Source organism: Mchenga conophoros, linkage group LG17, assembly GCF_057382185.1.
Source record: "Mchenga conophoros isolate Kocher_MC1m ecotype Shallow Benthic linkage group LG17, M_conophoros_male_GT1.1, whole genome shotgun sequence".
Taxonomy (NCBI): Eukaryota; Metazoa; Chordata; class Actinopteri; order Cichliformes; family Cichlidae; genus Mchenga; species Mchenga conophoros.
Genome location: NC_140542.1, coordinates 7,033,870 through 7,047,328, shown reverse-complemented (window position 1 = coordinate 7,047,328; position 13,459 = coordinate 7,033,870). Strand labels below are relative to the sequence as shown.

The 13,459-nt window shown below is 38.3% G+C and overlaps 2 protein-coding genes across 21 annotated transcripts in view; one reads left to right on the top strand and one right to left on the bottom strand.

Moving 5' to 3' along the window:
• dock7 (dedicator of cytokinesis 7) overlaps positions 1-13,459 on the top strand; it is a 48,160-nt gene that overhangs the window by 12,109 nt on the left and 22,592 nt on the right. For all 20 annotated transcript variants that reach the window (XM_085252007.1, XM_085252005.1, XM_085252004.1 and 17 more), the window contains exons 13-19: positions 15-108; positions 231-393; positions 9,067-9,184; positions 9,362-9,432; positions 12,059-12,197; positions 12,496-12,597; positions 12,856-12,942. In XM_085252007.1, coding sequence (XP_085108133.1) covers positions 15-108; positions 231-393; positions 9,067-9,184; positions 9,362-9,432; positions 12,059-12,197; positions 12,496-12,597; positions 12,856-12,942 — 774 coding nt within the window. The remainder of the gene's footprint in view (positions 1-14; positions 109-230; positions 394-9,066; positions 9,185-9,361; positions 9,433-12,058; positions 12,198-12,495; positions 12,598-12,855; positions 12,943-13,459) is intronic.
• Positions 1,573-5,557, bottom strand: angptl3 (angiopoietin-like 3). Its single transcript, XM_085252389.1, has 7 exons — positions 4,929-5,557; positions 4,602-4,712; positions 4,340-4,451; positions 4,121-4,234; positions 3,785-3,880; positions 2,853-3,125; positions 1,573-2,695 (listed from the first exon to the last, which is right to left on the bottom strand). The coding sequence occupies exons 1-7, from the start codon at positions 5,454-5,456 to the stop codon at positions 2,511-2,513; spliced, it is 1,419 nt and encodes a 472-aa protein (XP_085108515.1). The 5' UTR covers positions 5,457-5,557; the 3' UTR covers positions 1,573-2,510.

Here is a 13,459-nt window from a genome sequence, read left to right as displayed (position 1 = left end):
ACATGTTATTTTAGGAGGGAGACAGACTTAGTGATGAAGATTTGTATAAGTTCTTAGCTGATATGAGAAGACCGTCTTCAGTGCTGAGGAGACTCAGACCTATCACAGGTACTTAAAAGTGGAATTTATGCTTTCCTTTGACTGTCCTGATTTGAAATCTGAAAATGATTCTTTGCTCTTTCTTTAACACTCCTTTCCCCTTCCTCTGACTACTCACACACTCACCACAGCCCAGTTGAAGCTGGACATTTCTCCAGCTCCGGAGAACCCCCACTACTGCTTGACCCCTGACCTCCTGCAGGTTAAGCCTTACCCAGACAGCAGGGTGCGTCCCACCAGGGAGATCCTTGAGTTTCCTGCCAGGGACGTCTATGTGCCGAACACCATATACAGGTACAGAAAAAAACATCTGTAGTGAATGAATAATGTCTTAATGGTTGTTTATTTGTCTTTTTGACATCGAGATTACACAAAAAATGAATTTCAAACCAGTTTGTACTTAACTCAACATCTAAATACTACTTCACTCTTTAGCTCACTGGTTAAAAAATGTATTTTATTGATGGATGTGTTTATTGAGACCTGCAGTGTCTACAAGGCTGTGAGTCAACTCGCAGTCAAAAAGTGTGTTTTTATTTTAATATCTTTTCTGATTGTCCTCAATCTTAGCCTCTGACATTTGCCCTTTATTCAGTAATAATTTTAAAGACCAAAACTAACGCTGAAATTAATCAAAAATGAAGTAAAACTTAACATTTAGTCTATCCTAACCCATTGTATTTTTGTATTACTGTGAGAACTATGCTCATTTCTACATTTGAATGTGATGTAGGCAGGTTTGATGTATGGATGGGTGTGTGAATGTGAGGGTGTTCAACATTTGTTTGTATTGTACTATAAAAAATTTCAATAAAAATATATGGAAAAAAAAAACCTTAACATTTTCAAACAATAAAAACTGAAGTGAAACAAGAAATTCCAATCTGGAAACTAATTGAAGCTAAAGTGAATTAAAAACAAAAAAGGGTTATTTAAGGGTTAAAATAAATTAATAATAATTATTAATAATAATAATTAATAATAATTAGAAAATATGAAACAGCGTTGACAGGATTTATATTACTGTGCAGTATAAACTATGTAAGGAGTATTTTAAAAATTACACCTGCCATTTTTTCTGTTGTGTTCCATCCAGAGCATTTTATGTTAGCATACAATGTTGTACTGCTGAAAACTTCAAGGGATTACATGAAGTATGAATTTACTATTGTTACATGAGTCTATATCAGTAAAGATTTTCAGTTTGTTCTTTTTTTTTTCTTTGAGCAGTATATTTTGATAGACCAATATTAGGTGATTACATCCAGACGTTACCAGACAGGTGCTGACAGGGCCTGACTGTCTGCAGATGCAATTGGCCTGTGACTGATAGTTAGCCGAACTGAGTTAAGTGGAGTGGTTTTATTCCTTAGATCTCATTTTCATTAGTGTGTCAACCTTTCAACATGTCCTCTTTACTTATTTAACTCCATTTGGTTCAAGACAAAATCAAACAAAGAAATAGTACCATAGTTTTGTTTTGTTTTTATACAGGTAGATTTATTTTTGGCCTCATAAATATGATTTTAGCACACTAAGCTGCTTCTCACAGTGATGTGTTAGTATGAAAACCTTTACAGTACAGTTGGTTATTTTGTAATAATGAGCAAAAGTCAATATGACTCAATAATGTAGGAAACACACAGAAATTATCATTTTCTAGCGGTACCTGCATAAATCATATCATATCATAGTTTAAATACAGAATAAAAAAAAATATAAAAGAATAAGAAAAAGAAAAATCAGTGCGCTGTCTAAAGCTTTCTAGTTTGTAGTGGACTTTTTTCAGAAGCAGGAGATGATCTTTTTACCTTGACTTGCATAACTTGCATGCTTTATGTAGTAATCTGTTGGTATTTGTCCCTTTAGCCACTTTGAACATGTAGTTCTTCCAAACATACTTTAAAATACCTTGTTTTGTTGTTGTCATAAATGTATCCAAGTTCACCTTAATGGTTGTTAAGCAGTGTGGGTTTCAAAATTGTAGTCTATTCTCAGAAACCTCATTTGCTGTTATATCACTGCAATGTATTGCTTTGCAATCAATTCTGAATTAGGTTGCTGATGTGGATCAATATGTCTGTTTTGCAAGCGATGACAAATGTTGCATAATGACAGTTCTACTTACTGTCCTTGTCTGATCAGACACAGTAGGTTAACAACCTGTGTGCCACGGTGCAACAGGTCGGCATTTGCTGACGTCTGACATTTTTTTGTTCTGCTATCTGGTGGTGAGCACTAACCAATGGCCGAATAATGTTAGGGAGGAATCTGCTCAATGATGTGGGTGAATTAAGACTGGACATATGGAAGGCCTGTGTTATGTCACTTCCCCCTCCTGTTGAACTTTTTGGATGTCCGTGTATTGGGAAAAAAAGCCAATAGTATTATATAGTGTGTGGACAGGGGGCTCAGTTGGAGATATCAGCAGTTGAAGCTTGTCGAATGGAGATTTTGGTCATCTTGAGTGAGTAGGAAGAGCCTGTGGTTGGCCTCCAGTGAATGCCCTTCCTCCTCATCAAGCGCCCCTTTGGTCTCAGCCACACATGCCTTGCATTAAGGTTGGTTTCACCGCAAGCATTGAGCCACCAGCCACCTGCCAGGGAGTCAAGATAGGAAATTATATCAGCATATATCAGTCTTAGCTATGTGATTTTGTCTTGTTTAGAAAAAAATGTCTTCATCAGAGATAATTATTTATTTTATTACTATGGTGGAGAAACATTCCAAGATACTGTGACTTGGGATTGTACCTGTGGAGCTGCGTGCACAGTTGGAGTTTTGGTTGCTGTCTGTGTTTCTGTCTTTTGTGGCAAATCTCATGCCGGTGCAGTTGGCCATGGTATCAGGCAGGTCACCTGAGAAATGGCTGACACGTAGACTATAGTCCTTGGAGGGACCTTCCAGTGAGAAGCGGTATTCAGCCCAGTGTTTTTCCTCCTTCCAGTCCTCCAAATCAACGCGAAGGATGTAAACACCTTCCTGTGTAATGCTGTGAATCTTTTTTAGGCCCAGCCAGAAGTCCTCTGTGTGACAAATCAAATTTATTTTGTTTATTTGTAGGAAAAACAAATCTCAGAAACTCTGAAGTCTCAGTTCATCTTATAATGGTTTGAAAATTGTAATTAACTTCCAGCAGACTTTGGGTCAACCAGGTATTAAAAGCATGCTGTTAGTAGCATGTGGGTTGTAATCATTAGGCAGGTAGCTGTGAAAGAAGGTTGAAACTCATCTTTTGCAGATGAAGAGCCTTTTTGTTGTAAATGGGTTATGAGTGCTTGTATGAGCATACAAAGTGCTGTAGGGAAGGCTGCCAAACTGGCTGTGTGCTCGGATAATACAGGAAGTCGTTCAGGGCTGATATCTGACAATTATTGTTTCCTGTGACCAAGGCTATAGGGAGCACTTACAAATGCTCCTGCAACCAAGACACTGCTGACACAATAGATTTTCTACTTTAATAGAAAATATTTAGGAACTGTTCTGATCAGTTGATTATGGCTTTTTCTTTATATTGTGTCATCCCCTATTGTTTTCTGCTACTTTCAGTATATATTTTTTTCCTGAATATGCCATGACATTTGTGAAAAATGAATGTTTATTACGAGTAAAGACTGTCATTTTTTCTGTTAATTCTAAAAATAGAATATTTTATTTAAAAATTTAAACCATAAAGTGTACTCACTTTCTAGATCTCCAAAACCTTTTTCGTACTTTTCCCATGTCTGATCAAAATCCACCGAACCATCAACCCTGCGCTGGATGACTGTTGAACCCCCTTCTGTAAAAGAATAAAGAAATATTTCAGGGAATGTAAAAGTTTTGTCATAAATAATGTGAGTAGGTTATCAACTTTTTTTTCTTTTTTTTTTTCTTTTCTTTTTTTTTTTTTTTTTTTGCTCTTTCCTCAGTCATTGTAGAAATCATAAATGCCAGTGTGTTATCTAAAAAATGTCAGTGCTTGTGAATGCAGAAATGGTATTTGGACGTCTTTGATGAGAACTCAAGATTGCTTACCCACCTGAACTCATTTCACAGAAAACGTTGAACGGCTCTGATTGGTTTGGTTTGATAACGTAGACACCACTATTTGTTTCTCCTTTGTTAAACACGTCAGTGCAGTCCATGGGAAAATCTGAAAAAAATAACAGTGTAGAAAAGCCAAATTAATTCCTTAACTCTACTTTTATTTAAGTAAGTTTGGCATTTAGAAAGATATTTGAGTATATTAAGTAATTACCACTTGTTTCCAGGCCAGTTGAGTTTCCTTTCAGATATTCAAACATATCAAGAGTTTCGTAGTCAGAGTCCATTAGTTTATCAGCTGTATCTTGAAAACTCTCATAGCTGAGCTGCAGGAGATGCAAGTGAGTCACTCATTTTAAATAGTTTTATATATAGTTTAAACAGAATGTGCATTGGTAATGTAACAAATTAGATTCTCAGTGATTTCAGATATTTTCCCTTGAAAGGCAAAATATAATGATTTCTACTACAAGTACCTTTTCCTCCAGGTTTTTAATCTTTATTTTCTGGTAGTCCAGCTGATCATGTTGCTCCTTCACAGCTTTCAGAAGATTGCCAATTGTTTTATCTTGAGCTTCAATCACTTCCTAAAAAATATAATACTTTGAGTCTCATGTGTTGATGTGAAAGTTTTTCAGGAAAAATGTAAAACAAAAATTATCCTCAGTTAACTCAGTTTGTAAAATGCAGTTAAATCTGTTTAGTGGACAAACGCTGCACAAACACAGCTTATCTGCTCCTTATTCAGCGAGCATATCTTGACTGACTTGTGTTGTAAAGTTTTAGCTGCTGAAGCATCTTACCTTGAGAGATGTGATTTCACTAAGCTGATCGGCAGGGACCATGCTCTGCGACAAGCCCTTCAGTCTTTCTTCAAGGTTCCCCACCTTGCTCTGCAGTTGTGTGCGCTCCTGCAGAATGTTGTTGATCTTCGAGTTGATTTCCAGTGACAAATTCTTGATCTCCTCATTGTTGGCCTTCAAATAGCTAGTGGTCTTCTTGAGCTCTTCCTCTTCCTCTTTAATCTCCGATGTGACGACTGAGAGCTGGTAAAAAGAGCGGTCAAAAATATTGAGCTTTTGGAAGATGTCGTTGATCTGTGCCTTGGTCTTGTGGACGAACTCTCGTAAACTCTGGCCTAACTGGAGGAGGCCGTTTGCTAGTAGGCGAACATCGTCCAGCATGGCAAAGCGAGACCTGGGTTCGGGTTGGATCGGTGCTGTGGTGGAAGCCTGGGAAGGCAGGGTCGGGTGTTCTTGTCTCCCCGAGGCTTCCAGGGGGGCAGCTACGGTTGAACTGGTTAGCACCAGCAACAGGAAAAATACCTTCATGATGATTTTTCTATTCCAGTCCTAGAACCCTGCTTTAGCTTTACTCGTGTTCTCCTCTACACTCTTCTCTCTGCTGCCTCTGCTGCTAAGCTAGACTTGTTTGCTGCTAAAGCAATACGAGAATGTCGAGCTGCCTCGTGTTATATACTGCCCTCTCAGTAAAGGCGGGGGGATTAGCTGATCATTAATCCCTACTATGTTTTTAGCCATGTACCCCACCTCCTCCCAAATCCCCCTTGACCCCTCCTTCTTCTGAACAAACAAATCACAGCAGTGTGCGAACGACATGTGTCTACCCCCCCCCCCCCCCACACACACACACACACACTCGCATACACACACACTAACCATTTAACCCCAATCCTCTCTCCATACCACACCCTACCCTGCTCTCCAGCACTTTAGCTGATCAGCAGAAAGCCAACAATGACCACTGCTGTTTTGATGGATCGTCAGCCTGATCAATCTCAAACCTTATAACCCTGCACTCACTGGGCTCTGATTGATAATGCTGTGTGTAATTAATGCTCCTGGGTTTGATTTAGCATCCTGCTGAATCAGCCTCACACCAGACACACACACACTCTCTCTCTCGCTCTCTTGCTCTTCTTTCTCTTTTTGTCTGGAGATGGGATAGAGTCTGTCATCTGTGCCAGGTTTGAGCTCCTGGGTATGAATGATTTCAGAGAGTTTGGATATTATGCACTCATCATCACAGTTTTATTGCTCACTCATTTTGTCCCTTCAGATATGTCATGGCCTGTTTTTGTGTGTGGGATATACTGAGTTTTCTGATTAGCTTGCAGCTTTTAACGAATCATTCCTGTGCACTAGGATCACTCGTAAAAAACAAAAACAAAAAACAGTTTTATAGGCTTGCAGTGGAAGTAAAATATGCTGACCTTCAACTGTGGTGGATGGTGGAACTAATCAGTAAAAATGTTTTGGTGTAATATTTAACTGGAATATAAATGTTGTAATTTTGTCATAGTAACACATTGCTGCATTTAAAAAAATAAAGCAAATAGTTAAACGCTTGAAATTGTCCATAAAAACAAGTTTTTAGTTTTGTTTCTTTATTTTCTTAATTAGCGTTAGCTTAAACTGTTAAATTTACAGTTACTATGCATTAAAATACCACACAGTCGTTATAATGAGCTTGCTAGTAATTTGTGGTTTTAAGGATTTAGTAGCTCAGGTTGGAGTGATTCCTGGTCTTTTATATGAAAAGGGGAGGAAACAAACTTGGTAAGGAAAAGAAGGACTGAGTAAATGGGCCAGAAATTTACTTTATTGGCATAAAGTTCCTAACAATATTTAGCTCTCTAGACTCCATTCCAGTACAGTGATTATTGTTTTGACTAACTTGAAGATACTTGAGAGTTAACATGTAACCTCTCATGCTGGAGTTCATCATTTAACTGCAGACGGCACATCCTCGAATTTTTGTGTTGATAGTCAGCGGACTTATACCCAGACAGGCATCCATAAAGTTGTTTCACTTCTTTCTCGTACTGCATCTATTTGATAACTTGTTGGAATGTCCAAAGACGCCTATTACTGTGACTCAGGCAGATCTCAAACATGCTAGCTTAATGTTTTGATGTCAGAGACATCTGATTTCAAATTCTCACTCAAGGGATGTAGAAACATATTTTCATGTCCTTGAATATCTCACTATATGTTGGCTGGTGGGTAGGACACCACTCTTCTGTACTGGTTAATTAGCAGGTTGGGGTATTTGTGACTAAGTGGAAATTGTCTCCATGTAATGCATTTAAAGAAATGCACTTTTTAATGTTAAAACATAGATTTTTGTTAGCTTAAAAATAAATTTAAAATGGGTCTAAAAAAGTAACTCTGAATTCTTACCTTAACAAGTCTAGAACAATTATTTCACTGCATTATTGTACTACATTATCAGTCTTGAAGAATATATGAAAAATCCTTCAGAACATTGTGTGACAAAGGTAATGTTTTGGACTTGTGGAGTGTAATCTACCTCTACCAGGTCACATAGATCAAGAAGCACTTGAGAATCCTACTAAATTAATAATTCAGTTTTTAATACTCTATAATTACTCGTACTGGGAAATTTTTCCAACAACATCTAATCTGTTTATTAGAAAGCTAATGTTTTATTTAGAGCTGATAAACGGTGCCAGTTTTCCCTTATGGAGCCCCTCATCTCAAAATAGTAACTGTGCCTAAGTGCCATCTACATTGTAAAGTTTGCTTTCACATGTGTACTTATTAACTGAAGTTGAATCGGATGAGGTGAAGTGACCAATCAGGAATGCTTCCATTTGTGCTTTTATGGGTATTTCAGCTCTGCCACAGTAATGTCATCTTGGGGTCTATTTCAGTTCAGCAGCATGCTTCAGAACAGCCATGACAATTACTAGGACATGCTAGATGGATGTTAACAGAGGAAAAGATGGATTAGATTTTTAATCATTAGACAAAGATTCCCACGATTCCTTGTCACTTGTGGTTCCAGCTGCGGTCTCTGTGGGGTTATCCCCCACAGAATCGACTACGTCATTGCGGTTTGTCAGCTGATCCCAGGTTGCTTTACACTTCCTATTCTGGGGCTTCCTCCTCCTTCCCAACAGTTCAGTAACGAGTATACCACACACATTTTGGCAACAATGAATGGGATTGTGAAGTAAAACAAGAGATTGACCAGGTGCCTTTTATCTCATGTATATGAATTAATTGCAAAAAACGTCCAGTGTAAACCAAAGTAGTCTGGCTTATAGGGAGACTTACTTCACATGGAAGCAATTCTTGTGAAGTGGCAGTTGATAAAATTGGAAAAATAGCATCTCAAATTCGGAAAATTTTCCCCAGGGCCCTCAGCCGTTTATTCTCCACACATTATTCTGGTTTCCTTCTTTGCACGAAATTACGGACGATAATGCCACGCTCTCAGTACCCATCTTAAAATATTAGAAATCATTGCAGATAGTTAATATCCTTTTGTAGTGATTTATACAGTTCCCATTCCCCTCTTATCTAACCCATTCTGAAAAGTAAAGTCTATTTGCAATGGTTACCTTTCATGGTTACTGACAGGCCAAGCCTCCCTTAAGTACCAGTCAGAATAGGTTTAGCTGCTGTGGGAGCCTTGCCCCTTTTAATTGATCAGTTCGTGGAAACTGATGTAACAGTGTTAGGTAAGTAGGTCAAGCACTTTCAGAGACACTTGGTTATTAGAGTTAAAGGTCATTAATCCTCTTTACGTAGTCAAATGATATGGCCCTCCTTTTGGATTATTTTTCAAATCTGTATTTGAAAATGTGCTACGCAGTATTATAAAATTTGCTGAGGTGTATTAAAGTTACCACTTTATAATAGTTTACCTTGTGATGATGAGTAACACTGCTGCTTCCTAGATGTATTTTAAGGCCTGGAAAATGTAAACAATATGAATCTGTATGTTAAACGTCTCAGTTGCAAAAAGATTTTGATATAAAAGTAAATTGCTCTAAGGTTTGTGTTATGCTTCTTTACTGTGTTATTCCTGTCTTTTAATTCCAGTGTGGTTGAATCTCTGATGTGCATTCTTTTTCCTTTGTGTCTGTGCTCTTGAACATATATTTTTCAGAAATCTGCTATATGTGAACCCTCAGAGTCTGAACTTTGCCAACCGCCAAGGCTCCGCCCGCAACATCACTGTGAAAGTGCAATTTATGAACGGAGAAGATCCAAGCAATGCAATGCCGGTACACAATGATTTTCCAAAACATGAAGATTGTTGTTTTTGAATCTTAGTCAAGCTATGAATGTAATATCTGTCAGACCTTTTAGTGTCTTGGCAACTTTTATTATGCAGTTGGTAATAATTAAAAGATACATTTTTCATTATCTGATTTATTGTAAAACTGTTGTTTATTCCTCAGGTAATATTTGGGAAGTCAAGTTGTGCTGATTTCTACAAAGAGGCCTACACTGCAGTGGTGTACCACAACAGGTGTGTTTTGGTTAGGGATGGGTATCGTTTAGGTTTTATCCGATACCGGTGCCAAATCGGTACTTTTGAAACTGTGCCGGTGCTCAAACCGGTGCTTAAAGAATGGAGAACACAAAATTGGTCCAAAAACCTCTCATGTTCAGCTGTTTTTTTGTAAAAAGATAACAATGTTAGCCTTTTCTGCAGCTATAGAGGATTTATGGCATCACTCTTGGCTGGAAGCAGTGCTTAATCAATGGAAAAAAACACTAACTTTGTCCAAAAACCTCTCATGTTTAGCTGTTTTCCACTTTTTCTTTGATCATTTTAGCCTTTTTGGCCAGGGTGAAGGGAGTATCTGCCATCAAACAAGAAGACAGCCTCATGTAACTACGACAATGTTTGCTAGTTCACCTTACATGCATTAATGTAATAACGTGGTTAGCCTACTCAACGTAAATTACACACGAACAACATTAAGCTACTCACGCAGAGAAGAACAGCTGCTGCTGCATCATCATCCGTCATCATTTCTGCTACACTGGCAGGGCTAGGGGCCAGGACTCTCCTCTTCGGGGTTTTTGGGGGATATTGCTAACTCCGGGTCCGATAACAGGCACCCCACGCACAGTAGATGCGCTCGGTGTGAGGTCTCGCAGCAAGCTATCATACGGCGCATTTCTCGGCTTTTAAAAAAAACGCTATGCGTCGCCAGGTGTTTCATCGGATTTGAGGTGTTACCTCCTTTGACAGTATCACAGTATCAGCTTAAAGCACTTGTTGCAGGCTGCTGAGTTTGCACATTTTGCTGTGAAGTACAGCCAGACTTTTGACCGCTTCGCCTTGGTCATTTTTAATCTGTAGCTCTGCTCTAAAAGAACGCACGTACCTGGACCCGCCTACTATCCTCGGAAACGTAAAATGATTGGCTAGAAGTGTATCACAGCTCAGGAAAAAAAAAGCACCGAAATAAAGCACCGAAATGTGCGCTGCTTTTCGGTCTGGTTACTACCGTTTATGCACCGGACACCGGTACCCATCCCTAGTTTTGGTTGAAATAAGCTACATAGTGTGCTGTTTCAAACGCATTGTCAAAAATCAACTCTACTCAGAAAAATCTGGAAAAAGGATGTTAACCTTGATCTGTATCAAAATGAGAGAAAAACATATCCTAAAAGACAAAACACAAGCAGATCAGGTAAAACATCCTCATTGTTTAGAGGACAAAAATCAAGCGTTTGGGAGAAAAAAAAACCCCCACTGCAAACCAAGGAATATATAGAATAGCATTTATTATTTACCAAAGTTGTAAAGAGCCTTCTTGCTGTGAGGTGACGGTGCTGATCACTGCACCAGCATGCTAGCTTACAAAGGCCAGAAATTTAAATCACCACTACTTCAACATCACTGTAAAGTCTGTGCTTGTCCTACATTCAGTGCTATTTTTTTTAGAACTGGGTTAAGTTCATTTTTAGATGGTTTCAAGTGGTGTTCATTTTAATAACTAGTGTAAATTGTTGACAGTGCCTTTGTTGTTATTTATATCTGAGTGACAGTGGCACTTTGACTAGGAATTTGCTTCAAAAGAAGAAATGTCAATACAGTTTGCATTTCGCTTAGAACTAGCAAAAAATATTTTACCATGTATATCTCTAAAAATAAGAAATGCCATAAGAAAGAACTTCTTTCTCCATCTTGAATTTGCTGTTGGTTTTAATGGAGGTTGCCCTGCCAATAACCTACAATCATTTCCAATAAAAGTTTCTCCTAATGCTGTTTTTGCTCCAGGATTTTTCCTGTTCTGGTCCAGAACCAAACTGTTTCTTCCCATGAGAAATCAGTTGCCTTCTATGACCCTTTTAAGCAGTTTGGGTTGTTTCCATCCTTGAAGCTATCTTAGTAGATCTGTTGATGGGCTTACTATAGCTGTGGTTGTTTGTTTCTGAATGTTTCCTCCTGAGGGACTTGTAAGAATTCAGCTGAAGTGAATAATAATGTGTTTATATAATTTCTTTGTTTTTAGATCACTTGACCTGCTTTACTTGAGACAAATATTCCCAAGTTAAAAATTGAGGGTGGAAATGGAATATGTTTAGGTCAATTGATATAAATATTTGTAATTGTGGGGGTGAAAATGGAGCACATAAGCCTGTTAAGCCAGTTTATAAAACAACAGGCCTAATGTATTCAATATTCTTTGCAATTAACTCTCTAAAAGCCTTCTGGGAAAGCATTGAGAAAAGCCTTTGCATATTTTCTGACTGACGTGTGCTCCCTTCAGTAACATATACTGATCACCAGTATTGAAGAGGTCTTAACCAGTGAGCAGGCAGTTAGTAGAACAGCGCACTTGCACATTTGATACAGCTAAGAAACTCTTCTACTGTTCTCTATGCCTAAGTTGTGCTTGTACAGTGTGTTCAGACAGTGGAAGATCTATAGTTATAGTGGCTGTAGCCGGAACCATCAGCCAAGTGAAGCAACATCGAGATAGCGGCCTGAACTGTATGATATGCTTACACAGTTTAATCGATTGAGTGCAAGCCACTCAAAAGAGATTAGTTCTCAATTATCTGACTCTAAATGATCAGTTTGTGATACTCATGAAATTCTTTTTTTTTTTTTTTTTTTTTACTAATTGATGTAGATCTCCGGACTTTCATGACGAGATTAAGATCAAACTGCCCGCCTCTCTGTCAGACCACCACCACATTCTTTTCACCTTTTACCATGTCAGCTGCCAGCAGAAGCAGAACACACCACTGGAGACCCCTGTGGGATACACGGTAAAATCATGTGATAATGCACGTGTGTATAATTTCAAATTTGTGCTCTGTTCTTTCATAGCTGTGAATTTAGACACACCCACTTCAAACCCCATTTGCAAAAAGACACAAATGAAAGAAATTTAACTGAAAATAGCACAAGTACAACATATGGAAGGGTGAAAAAAAGATTCATTTATTTAGCGAGATGTTTACACAGCATATAAATCTTTTTCAAAACAGTCACTCACATTCTCCTAGTGAATTTAGAAGATGTATGTGTATTGTTTATCATTTATCTCTCTTTTTTTGTGTGCAGTGGATTCCCATGTTGCAGAACGGGCGTCTGCGAACGGGACACTTCTGTCTGCCCGTGTCTCTGGAAAAACCACCACAGTCCTACTCTGTTCTCTCCCCAGATGTAAGATGCATTTTTTAAGCTTATATTGAATGAAACAAGCATAATGCAGAGAGATGAGCTAAAGGAGAACTTCTAATGTTTCTATATTAAATATAACTAGTGTTCTATATATGGGATTCCCAGGATGCACTTCAGAAATCATTAGTATATAATACTGCATTATCACAAGCAAATCAGATAACCTGGCCCTTCCTTTCATTGTTTCTCTCTGTTATGTAAGGGCCACTCGGATTTACTCTCCCGTTATTGTACCTTCAGGTCCCTCTCCCGGGCATGAAGTGGGTAGACAACCACCGAGGAGTATTCAATGTAGAAGTGGTCGCTGTTTCAACCATCCACACACAGGTAATAGTACTAAGCACAACGGCTTCACAGTAGCTACAGTAGTTTTGTGCATTTTTCAGATTCATTAGTTAAATTATGTCCTAGAATGTAAAACCTTAGAATAGCAACATAACCTGTTATTTTGAAACAAAGATGGACAGATTTATTATTGTAATGTGACTCAAAATATTTCACTTAACGTTAATAGAAAAACATTATTTTCACACCTAAACTGTAATTCTTTCCCAGCACCAGTTTATTAGGTAGTGACTCTTACCTTACCAGTAATTTACTGAGGCCTACTCCATCTCTGATTTGACTGTGGTGTTGGGAGGGGCTTGACCATGGCTTCTAGGAACCCAGCTGGGACTAATGTGCTCATAAATCACTGTTCTTGGCACAGATTAGACTTGTTGGATTCTCCTGTGTACTTGTAGCAATGTTCGGCTTGCGGTTTTTACTCGGGGAGCCAACTTGCTGGTTTAGCAAAGAATACAGAGGAATAGATCCAAGCTTACTTTTGTTGACTTTCTTCCCC